Source organism: Dermacentor silvarum, chromosome 2 (assembly GCF_013339745.2).
Source record: "Dermacentor silvarum isolate Dsil-2018 chromosome 2, BIME_Dsil_1.4, whole genome shotgun sequence".
Taxonomy (NCBI): Eukaryota; Metazoa; Arthropoda; class Arachnida; order Ixodida; family Ixodidae; genus Dermacentor; species Dermacentor silvarum.
In genome coordinates this window covers 246,470,712-246,489,155 of record NC_051155.1, presented here as the reverse complement: position 1 = coordinate 246,489,155, position 18,444 = coordinate 246,470,712, and the positions used below count along the sequence as shown (strand labels likewise).

General features: G+C 44.0%; 1 protein-coding gene across 6 annotated transcripts in view; it reads right to left on the bottom strand.

Annotated features, from left to right (window-relative positions):
• The window catches only part of LOC119443051 (mediator of RNA polymerase II transcription subunit 12-like protein), a 159,505-nt gene that overhangs the window by 52,988 nt on the left and 88,073 nt on the right, over positions 1–18,444 (bottom strand). For 5 of the 6 annotated variants that reach the window (XR_007465751.1, XM_037708183.2, XM_037708185.2 and 2 more), the window contains exons 32-37: positions 17,797–17,978; positions 17,115–17,235; positions 14,894–15,055; positions 12,356–12,751; positions 5,910–6,035; positions 1,666–1,819 (exon numbers count right to left, since the gene is read on the bottom strand). Coding sequence is in view for 4 of the 6 variants with exons in the window: in XM_037708183.2 (XP_037564111.1) it covers positions 1,666–1,819; positions 5,910–6,035; positions 12,356–12,751; positions 14,894–15,055; positions 17,115–17,235; positions 17,797–17,978 (1,141 nt within the window). In the remaining 2 variants the exon portion in view is untranslated. Of the gene's footprint in view, positions 1–1,116; positions 1,820–5,909; positions 6,036–12,355; positions 12,752–14,893; positions 15,056–17,114; positions 17,236–17,796; positions 17,979–18,444 lie in introns of all 6 variants that reach the window. The other variant, XR_007465752.1, reaches the window with a different exon arrangement.

Sequence of the window (18,444 nt, the reverse complement as noted above, 5' to 3'; positions counted from 1 at the left end):
GTCAACAGAGACGGCGAACGCTTCCCTCAAACGGGCGCCCCAAGGAGTGCTCGAGGAAGAAAGAGAGACCAAGTGGAGAAGGGCACGTGGTACAAACGAACAGCCAGTGAGGCTGAAACCAGAATCTTGAGTGCGAGTCGTGAAATATCACAGCGCGCACAGCAAGTGAGGGCCACGAAACTGCCAACGCCGGCCAACGTTCGCTTCACAAAACAGTTAACGAAACTTCAGGGAGCGGGCGGCGCCGGCACGGCACGGCGAAGGGCGCACGCGGAGACCGTGGAATGTGAGGGAGGAGGGCGGCAGGAAAGCGGATTTCGCCTCAGCAACTACGCCGCTTCGGTGGCTCCCCCCGCCCTCTCTCGTAGCTCCCTCACTTTCGACTGTCACCGTGCGCGCCCGCCGCCGTGCAGGCGGCCGCCGCGCCGACACCAGCTTGCCGAAGTTTCGTTTTCTGCTGTTATCGGGAAGCGGGCGTTTGCCGGCGTGGGCAGTTTCGTTGGCCAGCCTGGGACAGTGCCGCTGCTTCCCTCTGCGCCATAGCCGCAGCGTGCAAGGTCAACACGTGACTAGAAAGTAGAGGAAGTATAAAGGAGAAAGAAGGGTTCACTGCCATTTTCTACGCGTGGCTACGGTAGCGTGGCCGAGACGTCGGCACGTACACGCATGTTCCGGCGCAACGCAGAATCGGCGACCTTGCCATTTGAGAGAGAGTGAAAGTTCCGCCGCGTTTTTTTTTTTTTTTTTTTTTTTTTCGGGCGACATTGAGGGGTCTCCTAAGCTTTTACTCTATGGCGGTGCCGGAGCAATGCCGGTGGGAGGCGCCGCCGCGTGATTTGGTTTGAATTAATGAGATTCGACTGTAAATTGAACGCAAACGTTCTAGCTGCATTCCTCGACTGTCGCATACGCGTGGCGGCTCGGTGCACATGTTTTGCATATGTGCGGGCCTTGAAAATTGTTGCTTTGGCTATAGTGCGGTACCGCTTATAGTGCGGATATTCGCGACTCCGGCGACTTACGTTATAAGCGGTTTACACTGTATTGTATTCACCCACTCCTGCAATAGCCCTTCTGGGCTGCAGTATCTGTAAATAAATAAATAAATTATAGAACAAAAATGACACTAAGTTGTAAATTCTGTTAGATTAAGATTTGTCACATACAGATGTGGCTTCACAAATAATAAATATATATAAATGTAAAATAAGATTTCACTCTATAAATGTAGCATCGGTGAATTTGTTGCTAGTGCATCTCGAAGATATTCTATTATAGCCCCTCTTACACCACTGTCAACAATCGCATCCTAAATAATTTCCACTCCAAACCAATTCACTGCAGTCAGAAAGGACATAAGTGAGTGACTGTAAACATCAAATGTTTTTTTCAGAAGCAGCTGATGTGTGCATGCTAAGACAGAACTGGAAGGTATATGCTCCTTATCACTGAAAACTGACACCATGACTGTTGAGGTGAGGTGACGAAAGATGGGGGTACAACGTGGCATACTCTAATCACATTCTGCGGCGAGAACCGAAATACGAGAGTCAATGGTGCACAGTTTTAGGCCTGTAACCTTGCACCCGTCACCCACGAAGGGTGTGGGAACCAGACTAAGAGCCACCTGGGGCAACAGCACAGCATGGGCAATGTGGGGCCCACCTGGGGGCAGGGGCTGCTGGGGTGCATAGTACGGTTGCTGCTGCATGGGCGGCGGCTGCTGTCCGTACCACTGCTGGGGAGGAGGGGGCGGTCCCTGGGGGTACATGGGCTGCTGCTCAGGGGGGTAGGCCAGGGAGCCCCGGACCGGCGGGGCCTGCAGACAGGGAAGCACACAGCACTGTGGTCAACTGAACATCTCAAAGAGACACTAACAGACACTAACTAAAGTGAACTAACAGATACTTTTTTTCATTAAGAAACATAAAGGCATAAGCGTCAGCCAGGAATCATTAAACTTACATGATATAGAATGTCAGTACATTGATTAATCGTTATAGACACCGAGTGCCAATTGACAGTGTGCCACGTGCAATTTTATTTGCATTTTTGCTTCGTTGTGGTTTGTTTATTATTACTTTCTGAATCTATTGTCGATTTTCTTGTTTACTTTTGGGTTTTGTATGTGTATATATTCCAGGTAAACCCCACTAAAAATTTTAGTTGTGAGACAGCACTTGTGTCGTGTACCTTGTTTTCCGTCCCTTGTGTTGGCGCTGAGCGTTGTTTGTGTAAACATGGGACACTAAAGAGAAACACTGAGTCAGTTTAGACTGATAAAGTATTCTTGCAAAGTTGCATTTTTGTTCATTTCACAGAAAGAGGTTGAAAACTAGAAAAAAAAATGAAGGTTAAACTTCTTTTTTTTTTTTTCATTTCACAGCAGAACCTCAGCGATAATACGTCAGTGTGGCATCATGGATTTCAGCGAGTTTTCTCATATTTGCGCCACTGTGAAGTAAATGCTCTTGAAACTTGCACGCTCACTTTTGGCTCCTCCAGGGTACAATGTAGGCCATCTAAAGCCTTGTTAATTAGGATTTCACGAGACCAAAGAAAATGTCCGAGTAAACCAAATGTCTAATCATGGAGGGTATCAAGAAAACAATAAAAAATTGTTTGTTTCAGCCTCAACAGCTTCCCCCTTCTTTGTGACATTGCGAGTGCAGCGACCGCACTGAATCAAAACTAAAGAATTGTTTGCCGCAACCGCTGTGGACGATACCACAGCCGCTATTGACGCAATCATGGACCAGGGTGGCGACTATGCAGTTCTGAAGGCACGCAGCCGACGTGCATACCGAGTCGAAACGAAACTACTATTTGCCGCAAGCACTAAGGAACAAACCATGGTCGCTATCGACGCGATTATGGATGGCGACTACACAGTTATGACGGTACGTCGCCAACACAAAAATAAAGGCTATAAAGGCACAAATAGGCATGAAGTATTCTGGCATTCCTGTCGTTCGCATATGATTTCCGCTGATGACTATGGTAGTGCAGACTATGCGCTTTGTTTCGGTTGGATGCTAGCGCTGTTTTTGTTCTTTTGCAGTGCACATTTGCGGCACTCCGCGCTCGTCTGAATTAAATGGTGTGCGGCCAAATTAATGACAGTTTGATTGCATTAAATAATCAATACGCCTGCCAGGACCAGAGGACGAATTCAAATTATCAGATTTTCTCAATTAACGAGGGTCTAATTAACAAGGTTTTACTGTAATGCACTGCACAGATTCCCTGAAATGAAGAGGTTCACACCATGACAGCACCTGAGAAAGGGTAAAGACTGGATGCAGATAGCAAGGAGAATCGTAGAGCGCCAGACGACATGACTTACTAGTCCATGCATACATGTTCTTTTTGAGAACCATTTGTTGCTGCATTCTTGACTTGTCAGGGACTACACATACAGCTTATTGCAAAAAAGTAAAGGCCAGTTAGCCACTGTTGGCAATGGGCAGCTGACTAATTTCTTGTCATAGGGTCTGCTCCTTCTCGTACAGTAGATGAAAACTGGATGCTATTTAAGAATACGTTACTATCGCTTGTTGAGAGACATGTGCCCCTTGTTCGCATTCGCGGTGATTTAGGAAAGCCCTGGTTTTCTAATACATTAAGGAGGCTGTTAGGTAAGAAAAAACGTCTTTTTCGTGATGCGAAAGGCTCGAAATCTTGTTTAAAGTGGGACAAGTACTTTACATGCCTTCGTGAATACACCAACACTTTGAAACAATTCAAAAAGAAATTCTTCCACCACGACTTGCAGAACATTATTCGTGTCAACCAAAAAAAATTTTGGAATATTCTGAAACCAAACAATCGCTCCAACAACATTTCTTTGACTTACCCTGACGGTACAAATGTGCCACTTGATCAGCGGTCAGACGTCATCAACTCATATTTTTCTTCTGTTTTCACTCGTGAGTCTGCACTAAAGGACGTTGATTTGCCCAGCTACTGTTTCCCCCGCATGCTTCCTATTATCATTAATTCTCAAGGCATTATGAAGCTAATTGAAAACCTGAAAATTTCTAGTGCCCCCGGGCCAGATAACATCTCTGCTAAGATACTAAAAGGTACGAAAGAAATTTCCAGTCAAATATTACAAATAATTTTTACCCAGTCCATTACCGATAGCTCACTTCCAAATGACTGGAAAATCAGTAAAGTGGTACCTGTATATAACTCAGGCAGCCGCTCTGATCCTTCTGTCGTCCCATTTCTCTAACAAGCATTGCCTGTAAACTCCTAGAACATATAATATATTCACAAATAGCATGTCATCTTGGGGATCATTCCTTCTTTTTTCACAACCAACACGGTTTCCGGCCTGGTTTGTCATGCGATACACAGCTTTTTGAATTTGTTACTGATCTTCACCTGAACTTAGACTCATCAATTCAGACTGACGTCATCTACCTAGACTTTGCCAAAGCATTCGACTGTGTTCCCCATCAGTGACTTTTGGCCAAACTTTCATGCCTCAATCTCGACCCTCTCGCACTGTCATGGATCCATTGCTTCCTAACAAATCGCCTCCAGTACACAGCTGTCGGAAATCATTGCTCTGGCACTTCTAGCGTGATCTCCGGCGTACCACAAGGGTCTGTCCTCGGTCCCCTTCTCTTTCTCATCTTCATAAACGACCTTCCTAACGGCATTTCATCTTCTATCAGACTTTTCGCAGACGACTGCGTACTTTATCGTCGCATCAAGGACCAAACCGACCATGCAATACTTCAACAAGACTTACATTTAATAGAAACCTGGTGTTCCAATTCTCTTATGAAACTTAACATCTCCAAATGTAAAGTTATGCGAATCTCCCGTAAACACTCTAACAAGGAATACCAGTATTCTCTAAACTCGACAACCCTATCCACCGTTGAATCATATCGTTATCTCGGTATCACCATTAACAGCAAGTTGACCTGGACCGACCACATCACAAAATTGGCTACCGACACTACTAAATCACTTGGTTACGTCAGACGCAACCTGGCCCTGTGCCCCCCATCGACACGAAAACTAGCCTATGAAACTTTCATTCGAAGTAAACTTGAATACGCCTCAGCTATTTGGAGCCCGCACCAAGCTTACTTATTCAACACTTTAGAATCAATACAAAATCGTGCCGCTAGATTCATCACTTCCAGGTACAGCCGCCAAGAAAGTATCAGTAAGATTAAATCATCCTTAGGACTCGAACCATTGTTGTTGCGTCGGAAAATTGCAAAGCTGTGCCTTTTCCATCGAATATATTATAACTTCCCACATCTGCATGGAAAGCTTCTTATTCCACCAACCCGTACATCTCGTCGCCTTTTTAACTCTTGCAGCATCCAGCGCTTGCATGGTTCAACATCTTCCTTTAATCAATCGTTTTTGCCTAGCACTATCGCAGAGTGGAACAAATTACCTGATAGAGTTGTCAGCGAGCGTAACCACATTATCTTTAAACGGCTGCTTACTGATTACCTCAAACTCTAACCTTATAATGACCGTACTGTGTTTTCCTTCTTTCGCTTTTTTTTTTCTTTTTTCTTGCTTTTGCATTGTATTCGGTGTGCCGCGAAGTTTTTCCTTTTTTGTGTGTGTTCCTTTTTTCTTTTTAGTTGTGTTCTCAAATGAAATCCACAGGCTGTAGGAAATTGTAACCATGTCTATATTCCTATTCTTACCTCCTGTAACCCCCCCCCCCCCCCTTATGTAATACCCCGACAGGGGTCCTTAAGGGAAAATAAATTATGATGATGATGATGATGATGATGATGATGGTATACACCGCAGCTGAAAATCAAACCCACAATCTTGCACTCAGTAGAAGAAATGCATTGACCACTGAGCCAGCAGAGTAAGCACAATCCATGCTACATAGAGGGTGGAAGTGGAAGACCGACCTGCCCTGCAAGGCCCTTGGCTTTGCGAGGCCGCCTCTGGGCCTTGGGTTTCTTGGCACCTCCACGTGGTGATGGTGCACTGTGTATTTCGTGCAGTGCTCGCTTGGGGTCTTCAAGCAGCTGCATCTGGCGAGAAAATAAAAAAATCAAGACGACAAACAAGACATTAGGATAGGGCCGATTAACAGTTCTAACATTGATATAAGGAACACATATAAAACAAATTATGGAATCTAAGGAAGTAAGGCATTTTCTCTATCACCTTTTTCCACACGCATCTTTTTCCCAAGAAAATGGGTGCAAAAATTTCTTCCGCGTTACAATCGAATATGAAACCAAAACCATGTTCGCGGCGTCGGCAACAGCCTACTGCCAGAGCCATCAGGCGCAGCGTCATCGCCATCACAAAATGGCGACAGGGCCCCTTTTTGTGAAGGTTGCTGGTGGTTCATTTTGTGTTCAACTACGACCTAGAGCAGTATTCTTGGCCAATCACTTTCGCAAGATTTCCCGCAACACAGCACCGAATGTGTTGGCGTAATCGGCTGCCAGCATTTCTGGCACTGTTCCAAGCTCATTATCAGCACACACAGTGCCAGGAGCACTGTCAGATGCATACTTCGACAAGTCCAATGAAAAGTCTCGCGAAAGTGATAGTAGTATCTCCAAAATTGATCGCTCAAGAATACTGACCCTGTATGCTTGGTATCTAGACCAATAAAGTGCAAATGGTGACAACAATGTGCCGCTTTCATCATAAAAACTCATTTCAAAAAAAATTTTTTCTTAATCCCACCTGTGAAGGTAAATTCAGCACATCTCATTTTTTCTGACCACGAATGTGAAGGGCAAGCTACATTTTTCTTTTATGAATTGCCGGCCTATTACATTCAGGTGCACTTTTATTTTCTAACTTTAACCCCCGAAAATTAGGTGCACATTAGATTTGGGGTCATGCTAGGATCTGGTAAATGCGGTAAATCTAAAATTTGGTTGGCCATGCTTCACTTTAATAAGTATTCTACTGTTACAATAAAAACAAAAATGCAGAATTTAAGACAATAACAGCTACCACAAATCAAATCTTTGTTTGCTCACAGCTAAAGATGTATACAGTCAATGTTCGCTTTTTTGGGACTCCCTAGGGGTCGTGAAAATGTGCAAAAAGTCCTAGCAGTCCGAAAAAATGAATGCATGCCTTTTACTGCCCCAAAGGGCTCAAATCGACATCCAAAATAGCTCTGAAGGCTTGCCAGTGCACTAATTAGGCATATTGGTGTTTGTACTGTGACAGGAGATGGTGGCGGGTTCACACGTGTATAACTAAGGAATGCATACAGTAGCCTCATAGCAGTGGCTCTTTTTCACTCTTGATATGCTTCATCGCAATACATCAAGTGTGCTTCACCACATAACACCGCTTATTTATTTATTGTACCCTCAGGGCTTTACAGCATTGTAGAGGAGAGGGGCTTAAAAAGAACACTTACAAATTTGACAAGGAGCACTGTACATAAAACAAAAAATAAGAAAAAGCAACAAAAAGAAAAAGTGAAACTTGAAGATAACAACATTGCGGCAAAGCTGACTTTTGGAACCAAGCATTATACAATGCTTGATTCTTGCCGTGCTTTCTGTGCTTTGAAGCCATCGACAAGGATGACAAAGAGGGAGTCGGTGCCATTGCTGTCAGCAGCAAATTCTTTGAATGAAAAAACACAGCACCAAACAACAGAAAGCTTGGTAGCAACTGTAGAAGCAGCTAGGCCTAGCGTAGCTGCGGTGGTAGCTACGGCTGCCATCGGATCGGCGTGAAAGAGCGCTGGTTCAAGGCTGCCATATAATCAAAATGACGGTGGTGGTGGCTTTGGTTAATGTAGTTTTGGACCTGTGGCCAATGCAAAAAGTGCAAAAGATCGGACAGCGAAGGGTTTCAGCATCCGAAATTTCAAATGTTCTTATACATTGGCTCTATGGGGTACATGGTGCTGCTGCGAAGGCGTCCGAATTATCAGGCATGTCCAAAAAATCAGTCGACTGTATTCTGGTAACAAATATGTCAAACACTCAGCAAGAGTAACTTGAAATCACAATTTCTGAATGTGCATGCGCATTTTGGCCAATCGTTTGGCTTGGCTAGCTTGCACAGGGCAATCCCATTAAATCCCATTGATCCTATAGTTGCACATTAACGAGGGTGCCAAGTGCATTTTAACAATGTGGCATAGTCCACACACTACGTATCGTCACACAAGCCGCCACGTTGCCATCAAAATAAGCAGGAATCCTTTTGCTGGCATGTCAGGCCACATGACATAGACACAGACGATTGTACAGCATTTAAGTGACAGATGACATTTCAACTTGTGTTTCTATCACTTACACCCATCCACTACCTATGTAAAACCCCACAATTGGTATGTCGTAAACTTGTGTTGAACGGCCACAGTAAAAATCATGTCATCACCGTCATATGATCATCGTCAACATCTGATTGTTGTCGTCGCACACATGCTCGTATCACACACACAACTGCTCGCCTTAGATAAACACGATCCACCTCGCATAACGCTTTGCAGAACCTCAAACAACGTTGGATAGCTACCTTCAAAACGCTTCCATGACACTGATTTCTGCAGTGCTCCTCGCCAAGCAGGCGAGCAACTCACTTCATTGTTTTGGCGCAAAAGGAACGCCGAATGCACCGTGAACGGGTCACCCCGGCTGATGCAGGGATCGCACACACAGCACCTTAACGCCATAACTCGCAGAAGGGCGTTGCGTCAGCCTGGGCCGTTTCTGCCGGTAGAAAGTTCGTCCTGGTCGACAGGACCGATGGAAACGATAATGCAACGTGGACAGTGGGAAAGGCAACAAAAGCAGTGCGTAATTCGGAAAGTGCGAAAGCATGTGCGATGACTGGGCCAATTAGCTGCTGGGGGGCATACCAATCATGTTGGATATGTGGAGATGAACCTAACACCACTTCAACAGCCGTCAATCTAACCCGTATGCGTGATCTCAGGACCAATCACTGAAGAGTCACCCCGTATGAGCATATTAGCAACGAGCATTCCACAACAGTTTGCGGACCACATCAGCCAGAGGTGAACTTTCTTCACGACCTAGGCCATTAGGCCTACGGTGCTGCTTTATCAGTCGTGGGCAACTGAAGTTACAGTTTGGTACAGAATAGACACGGACCTATTCGCAGCAGCCACGAGACACTGTGAAGGCCGACCAACCATCTTACAAACGAAAGCGAGTGTACAGGATGGCAACAAAGTTGCTCACGGCAGCCATCTTTGTGACACGCACTACGGCGGCCTCTCGTTCCAGACGCTATTCATAGATGCATGTCGGTCTCCTTTTGAAGCTTTGAGCAACCCATCCCAAACTAGCCTTGGATTTACGCCTTGGATTTACACTGGTGGACGTGAAAGTGTCATGTGACAAATGCGCTGACCACCTAGATGCATACATTTGCACAGACGTGTGCACGGACAAGGAGAACTGAGGGAGGAGGAGTGCCTTGCAGGAATTAGCCGCGGCCCTTCTGATTTCAGAACCTTTGACAGGTGGCAAATTATGCTGAACCGGACCATAAAAAAGCACCTTTTCTTTACTGTCAATGCCAACCACAGTCTACCCGCACAGCACCAATGATGGCTACGCGTGGAGCAGTGATGGAGTCACACGATGCGTGCTCCACACTTTCGTCTGTCGCACAGATCGGCCTTACAATAACCCAGCTGCCGTAAAGATGAGAAAGCCGTTCTGTATTTTGGAGAAAAGCTGGAAAGCAAAATTTTCTATGCAATAAAGGACTGCCATAAAACACAGGTCCATTTTTAAACTGAGAACTAAATTGGTACTCGGTGCAGCATAACGTCGCTAATTCTTCAGCTTCAAAGGAAAATAAGCACTTGATTCTATTCAACATTCTATTGAGAAAGAAAAATATTTTCCAGACCTTCATATACTAGAAGTGAGCTGTAATCAGTGCTGGCATACTAATTTGAAGTTCCCTTTAATAAAAGTAGATTGTATGGTATGTATATCTTGATTTCTATGTGCCTTAGTTACTGATAGTTTGCTATATTTGTGTTATGCGATGCTAGAAGACTCTCGATCATGTGCAGTGCCAAAACTTTTCTTGCCCAAGATTTGCAAACATTAAACTTTGCGATAAACTTTCTGATATTCAATACAGTAAAAACTCGATAATTCGAACTCGGATAATTCGAAATTTCGGTTTAATTTGAAGAATTTGAGTGGTCCCGTCATTTTCAATGCAAATTCTACCGGATAATTGGAGGCTATAAAGCGAGCCACTGGAATCCAAGCCAGTGCAAAATCCAACATGGCGGCCTCCAAGATTGGGTAGCGTGGCGCGGAATGAGCGATTTAGTCTGGAAAATCTAACTTTGGGGTCTCAATTCGTCCGAAAAGTCGGTTGCGAAAATGCATGAACTCAATGGGAACCCTGACGGTACATTTTGAAGTCCGAAATATCCAGCAAGTCGAAATTTTTGAAATCAAGCACCCGCCCGCACGCCCGCTTTAGCGGCAGTTATCGATTCTGTGAACATCGTCCGCAACTTTGTTGAATGCAGTGCGGGTGATGTTTATATGCTACGTGTTGCGTAGCCAGCTAGAGAGCATGGCACTTGGGCCGGTGAACTACCGCACCAAGTAATCCCGCATCAGTGTTTACTTCGAGTAATGTTTCTCAGACATGGAAAATAAAAGTGATTTGTTTTTGCAGCAAGTTCTTGCTTGTTTTCTATTTTTTTATTCATTTCGGTTAATTCTAAAATCCACTTAATTCGAAGAATTTTCGTCCTCCAACGACCTTCGAATTATTGAGGTTTTACTGTATTGAATTATATATTCGGCTTTTTTGTCCTGATTCGATTCTGTATTCAATTCAAAATCTACTATTCTTTAGTGGCACACCCTTAATATTATGTCCTTGTCACGAATCACAAGCAAAGTAACGAGACTGGTGTTGGAGACAATTTCTGGAGGACCTTGTGTATCACATTTTCAGTGTTATTGGCTGATGAAGATAGAATTGGTCATGGATTGCATTCTTCTGAAACATGACCTTGTCAAAGCATTCCCACGCCATTCCAAAACGCAGTTTCTCCATAATGCCGCATCAGTACAAGCTAGCTGTGGTGTAATGTTCCATGTTTGAGCAGGCATTTCCTCCTGAAACTTGTATGTTAAATGTCTGTTCAAAAAGTGCGCAAGAACTTGTGTAGCTATGGCCAAATATGCCAAGCCAATAAACAGTGCACTACTAGGCTTAACCCTTACCCTGTTGGTTAATGCGCCAGAAGTAAGCATAGCGTTCTCACGAACAGACACGAATGCCCTGCTTCAGTGCGTTATGCGGAACTCTACACTTGAGTACTGGACCAATCCTGATCGACGACACAAGAGACTGCGCAAATGGGACCCAGAAATGAAGTTCCGCATGCCTCATAAACTGAAGAGGAGCATAACAAGTCTGCTACACCGGATTCGTCTTGGTGTTGCACTCACGAGGCGTTATACACATATCATCGGCTGCAGTGACACTGGTCCCAACTGCGATCACTGCTCAGTGCCAGAAACACTTGAGCACATATTTTGCTCATGCCCAGCGTACGTGCGAGAACGGCAGAGCCTCCTTTCAACTATTCAGCGAGTGACTAAAAGACCAATGTCTGACGAGATTGTCTTAGGTCCTTGGCCTGACGCTAACAGCACAGCTGTGGTCATCGAAGCGACTATAGCCTTCCTTCAAGCCACTGGACTCCATGCACAGCTATAGTATGACCTCAACGGGATGGACATGTACATACGCACCTCCTAATCTTATCATCATCATTCATCGCTCTTTTTATCCCCTCCCCCCTTTCCCAGTGTAGAGTAGCAGGCCAGAGCAAACTAACACTCAAGCCGACCTCTCTGCCTTTCTTCAAAAAAACCTCTCTCTCTCTCTCTCTCTCTCTCTCTTACCCTGTTGGATGTACATGGTTGGCAACAAATGTTTATGACTCAAAGGATCTGAGAACATGTGGAATTTCCTAGCACTTTGTGACAGTAGTCAGTAAAACTGTACAACACAACATTGTTGGCGTATATACTAGCACAGGCTGGAAATAATACCAGACTGCAAGCCCAGGTTGCAGAAATATTCTGCTTTTTCTAACGTTCTGTGGTCCATAAACTTTTCATGCCAACTGAACAGAAAACCTCATCCAAAGCCGTCTAAGTTCACAGCACATATCAGGTGGCCAAGCAATGCTGAATTCAGACGCATTAGAGTTTCAGAATTAAAATATCAGTCTTTATACTTTTTCTTGAACAAAGGAAAGACATAATGCAATAAATATCCTGGCTGAAGAAAGGCCAGTGTGTCATATGATTAAGTGCCCTGTAGTCCACTGTACCTGCAGATGCTTGTCAGGGGGCTGGCCAATGTGAGGTGGAGCCAGGTGCGGCACAAGGTGGTGGGGAGGGGCCAGGTGTGGAGGTGGGGCCAAGTGTGGGGGAGGACCTAGGTGGGGCCCGCCTACCCCTGCAGTCGGTGGGGCTGCCGGGAGGGGAGCAGGGGGCTCCAAAAGCTCCTCGGGAGGCAGGGGTGGCTGTTCGAGGAAATAGGAAGCCGGCTTGGCCAGGGCCGAGTGTGTGTGCCATAGAAGACTGCCCCGGGGCATCTCCTCCAGACGAGGCTTGCGCTCCATGCGCACTGCCCCGAACCACATCCACGACAGTGGGGCTGGGTTTCGCTGACCTTCCAGCAAGTCCCAGGGACTCACACACTGTTTTTCAGCCACTTGAAGACCCTGGGTGCAAGATGCAAGAAAGGCGAGTTAAATAGCGAAAGCAAGGCGCAGCAAACATACACATTGAACACGCACTATTCATGCTCCATATCTACAAGTAAACCCTCGTTAACTCGAACTCTGATATCTCGAATTATCGCATAAGTCGAATTTTTGTTCTTGGCACAATGTCAACTCCATGGGTTTTTCACCCCTTATCTCAAAACGCCACTGCGCCGAACTCCAGATATCTCGAAACCGAGACTGCGAAAATGCTGAAAAATGACAGTACCGAAACATTTTTTTTTTTTTGTAATTTTTTGCACAGCTGTGGTATCGTCAAAAGTTCTCGGCTGGCTGATCCCATTGATTACGCGGGTGGAGCGTCGCTACGACCGCTGACAAGTGCAAAGAGTGCGAGAAAGAGCAGCGTCGGCCAGAGGCGAGCGCGCCACTACTTGTAAACACGCCAGCCACGCACGGCAGTGCCTCGATGCTCTGTGCTCGAAGGCAGCTGTTGTGCGTGGCTGCGCTGGCGGTGGTCACATTACTAAGCAGGGCGGTGGCGAGCGCTTTCCCGCAGCGTTCGTTCGCAACACGCGGCATGGCGCTTTTGAGAGATACAGATATTGAGGCCATTGTTCAGCTTACTGCAAACGGCAAAAACAATTTTAGAAGTCGGAAATACGTCGTAGACATCAAGTTTTGGACACCACGTAGTGTCCAAAGGTGAACAATGGCCTCAAGATCTGTGTCTTTATCTGGAGGGCATAGTAGCTCAGGCGTGTCCTTGGCGTTTAGCAATATCCAATAGGTATCCACCCACTACCCCTTTTTTAAGGGCTGTGATTTAATAGCGATGGCTTATCCAATGCAGTTCATTTTCGCGCTTTGTCAGAGGTCAGAACGACGCTCTGTGGAGGTTATCCTCGGCCAAAAACTCCGGGGAGCCGAGCACATTCGCAAGATTTTTAGCATGAATCGGTTCCGAACACGGTGTCAACATGCATCTGCGTTTACACTTATAAGTCATTCAGGGGGTCAGTCAAGCCAAAGATAAATTTAACAGTCACAGTCTACTCTCCATTCTCCAATCAAATCCAAATAAATTTTGGTGCATGCTCTCCCCGAAAGACAGATCTAACACCATCGAACTCGTTGACCTCGATGGTGAACCTATTCCTAATGATGAATGCGCAACCACCCTAAATAACTATTTTTTTTCGGTATTTACTGCTCCCATTCACGACCCTGACCTGCCCACACTTACTGCTACAGTGCATGCTATTATGCCAGACGTAGAAATTTACGCGGAGGGCATATTTAACCTAATCAATAGCCTTAAACCATCATCTTCCGCTAGCTGTGATGGTATAAGTAGTAAACTTCTGAAGAACACCTCTCATGTATCAGCACAAATACTTTGCTTACTACTCAACCAATCACTAGAAACTCTGACTGTTGTGCTTTTGTGAGTAAGTAGGCGGTTACCGCGCCTACAGTTACCGCGCCGCATATTCGAAAGGCGTCATGTCAGCTTTACCCAGTGGTTCTGCTTATATTTTCGTGAATTCGGCTATCTTGAAACTCCGTATATCTCAAAATTTTTTCCAGTTTTTACAACTTCGAGTTAACGGGGTATTACTGTATCACATTGAACACAGTTAAAGCTGCATATCTACAAGTTCTTTTCCAGCATTATGTTAAACAGTACTACTACTTCACATTCTATGAGTTCACAACTTGTATGCAAACACTCGTAACATGCAGTTACAGCATCTTGTTACATAATAAAATGATTAATACAGCAGGCTAAGTGCCATGTTTAAAGAGGCCGATTCCACCATGACATTCGAAGAAAACTTTGGCTATAGGATTATGGTAAAGACTTGCAAGAAATCAGCAACCTTCTGTTTATTTATTATTATTATTATTATTATTAATTTCTTTATTTATGTAAAGCAGCACTTATCAAGGATTTAGGTGGAGGCCTAGAGTAAAAAAAGTGTGCCAGCAAATCTTGTGTCTGCCAGTAACAGCAATCTCATAGATGGAAGCTTTTGCAGTCGCCCCCAGATATGCCCTAACATAAATCTTTATGCAGCAAACAGCAGCTCTCTCACCTATTCAAACACAACGTGACAGAGGCAAAACATTGCAAACCTGCTTCTTGTCTATAGAGTCAAAACCAGCGATCTTGTTTCCTTTGGTGTCAATCAGGCTTCCCATCGGCTCACAGGCGATTACCTCACATTGATGTTTGGTGAGAGGCAACAGCTGGTGCACCATTTTCATGGATTCTGTGTCCACGTCTGACACCTCTTTCTGCAATGCAAGAAAAGCCAGCACTATACAAGCCGATCCACATAGAAAAGTATAGACAAGTTGGGCCTTGCATTGCAAAAGAGTGCTTGGTGATTAATGAGTGCTGAAAGTAGTGAGAACCAAAGAAAGCATAAAATAGCCACAAGAATTCACAACGGTGCAAATAACCTCACAAGACTATTAATTAAAGGTACGTACAACAATAAAGGGAGACACTATTTTAGTTCAATCTGATTATTACTTTCTAGAATATTTTTTTTTTTTAACATTTGCTTCATAAGGTTGTTTATTCGGCAAGAAGAAAACTAAATTTCTCCTTTCTGAATTTAGCAGCCGTGCTGCAGCCATCAACACATTGGTTTGATGTTGTGGATTCCGCAGCAGTTACGCATACTGAATGTTGCATAAAAAAGAATGCCAGAGATACATCACTCTTCAAGCTAAACACTGGCTTGCTTCATGCTTGAACTCTGCACAAACATGACTGTTCGCAGTGTATGCTGCATTATGCGACCATTGGGAGAATCTGCCTTTTTTGTCCAAGATAAATCAGAAGTATTTATCGTTTGCAGTTATGCTTGACTGAAAAACAATGATTTTGCAGGAGCAGAATGATGCCACCGTCTCTCATGTAACTACCTAATATTGTGAGTGCCATTTTTTGCCCTTCCATTCAAAAGCAGCACGTGTGCTATGAAAGATATTGTATGGAGGGCTCAAAGGTGATTTTGACCCTTTAGGCTCTTTAATAAACAGAAAAATCTAAGATAGATTTCATATCATTTAGACTGCGGATTTTGCTATTGAGAATTGAACCCATGAACTCGTCAGCAGAATGCTACAGCCACTGAGCCATCTTAGTAGGCTCCAAATGTGCATCAGAACCATACCACCATACAGTAATACAGTCAAACTGCATTATAACAAAGTTGTGCTTGCAGCGAAAACAAAGTTTTCGCTGCAAAATCATGAATTTCATTAATTCGAGGTTTTATTTAAAGTTTCAGCAGTAAAAACAACTTCACAAATCCCCCAACCATTTCCGATTAATAGTATCCTGGTAGTAAGCACTTATAAATAAATTGCAAGAAGGTCGGGCCATAATAGAATGGTTATGAGTGCCAGCACATGCGGTGCAGATTGCACCAAGAGCAATGCATCAATATGGCTCACAGCGTCCAAGATTTGCGTGCGTTGCATTGCGCAGCGCCATAAATCTTGGATGCCATGGCTGACCATGCTTAGTGCTCACAGCAGTTGGCCACACATTAAAAATAAAAATGTGAAAAAATTCGGATATTCGTCCTGAGCAAAAAAAAAAAAAAAGGTCAGTTTCATCAGAAAGGCAGTGCATTGATGGCAATAACAGAGAGACAACTACAAAAAGTAAGGTTCATAGTTTTATCGGTGTAGCACGTGCTCAGGCAAACATTAACAAATCTGACTCAATGATACGAACTCGGTGTCACAACACAAGTGAACACTTCACACCCTGTCTAGGAAACTTGAGATTAGGCGACCGCCAGCACTAGACGCGTGGGAACTCAATGCCCATCAAGGCAACAATCGTTTCAGCTCAACCTTTGCACTTGCCGCGGAGAGATTACCTCAAGATATGCGTATGGACGTGCGCAAGAGCAGATAGGCACACGTTAGTAACAACTGTATTTCAAGCCACGATACATGCACCGGCAACAGTGCATCACATGAATTAGTTCGAAGCGCTTGTTTTACTTCTCTGTTCTTGGTGTTTCACTCTATCACCTTCACTTTATAATGAATTAGTTCCTCAAGGAAACCTGACACGGATCTGCCAATCTTAGAACACAAGAAATACTGCAGTCGAAATGGGAGAATACTAAAATTTGGCGAAATAGTATACTAAAAATTCTTTGATTAACGAAAATTTGATGATTTGATAATGATTTGATAAAAAATCATGAATTATTGGTCCCAATATGACAATCGCAAACAAACTCTTAAAGATTGGGCATTTTATGATGAAATTGTAGCTGTTAGGTATATGCTGACATCACAAGATAAAAATGTCTGCAGGTACCTTCATCTTCTTTACAAGGTTGAGATATTGCTTGCGTGTCTCTTCTCCGGACACACTGTCAGCATTCTGGGTTGTGTGGATGAGTGCCGCCAACATGTCAAGGACAGTAGTGAAGAGTTCACTGTGGAAAGATCAAAGAAAAAGGATGTTCTGATACTTATTTTTTTCGTAAAATATACACAGGAGGCTGCTCACGATGACAGTAACAAGTACCACAGAGATAGTCATGAAGCATTCATTCACAGACGCTGTGATAAAGGAGCTTCTAGAAAATAACTGGCCCAGTAAACACGCTCTAATCTGCATATCATAGGACTGCAGACTTTTCAGCTGCAGTCTGGAATGATACACAAACAGAATGCTTTACCGAATTCAGTGTTGTCCTGGCAGCCCCCACTAGGGCAGCCTGCTAACATAAAATGTTCACTACAATCGAACCCGGATATATTGAACCCACATATAACTCATTATTGTGTATAACAAACAGCAGTAAAATCCCCTTGAAAATTTTTGTATAAAATTTTTATTTTATATATTGAAATACCTATATATCGAACTTTTTTGGTGATTCTCTTCATATTCGATATATCTGGGTTCAACTGTATTTTAAAAATCAAAGACCGCTGCTTCTAATGTTTCACCATGAACCCAAACTCTTATAGATGTCAGGCATAGAACTCACAAGTTGCAGTGCAGGTCGACGACCCCATGGCTGATAAGCTGCACAAGCAGCAGGGCCCAGTCAGTGGTGAAGCCTGTGTTACGTTGAATCATGTCGAACATGCCACCCACAAGGCTTAGCCTCAGAAGCAGTGCCTCATGCAGTAGCAAACGACTCTTCAAGTCCTCTGCTATCGGTTTCTCCTGCACATGCCAAACAATTCCTTAAGCCCAGAGCAACTGATGAGACAAAAGCTGGTAAAGGGTATCCTTTCTTCAAAGTACACCAGACACAGAGCAAACGATGGGGACTGAGTCTTGGGCAATTTTCCTTGCATTTTCAATGTTTCAATACACTGGATATAGAAGAGAAATTTCACCTAAATCCTCCAGAACTAATTTTCCCTAAGTCATAATCAAGACACAAAAGAGAGCCTTAGTTTGGCTTTCATTTTCTCTTTAGGTAATCAACCTCTATCAGCGAAATAAACAAAAATAGGGTTTTGATAGACTACATTAAACTAATTTAGTGTTGTAAAGGTGTAAAGGTGTAAAGGGGCATTAAACTAATGCCCTTTAACTTGCACCAAAAGCATGGTATACAGTCAATCCTAGATATATTGAATCAGAATCGGATATATTGAATTATTGTCTATATCAAACAGTAGTA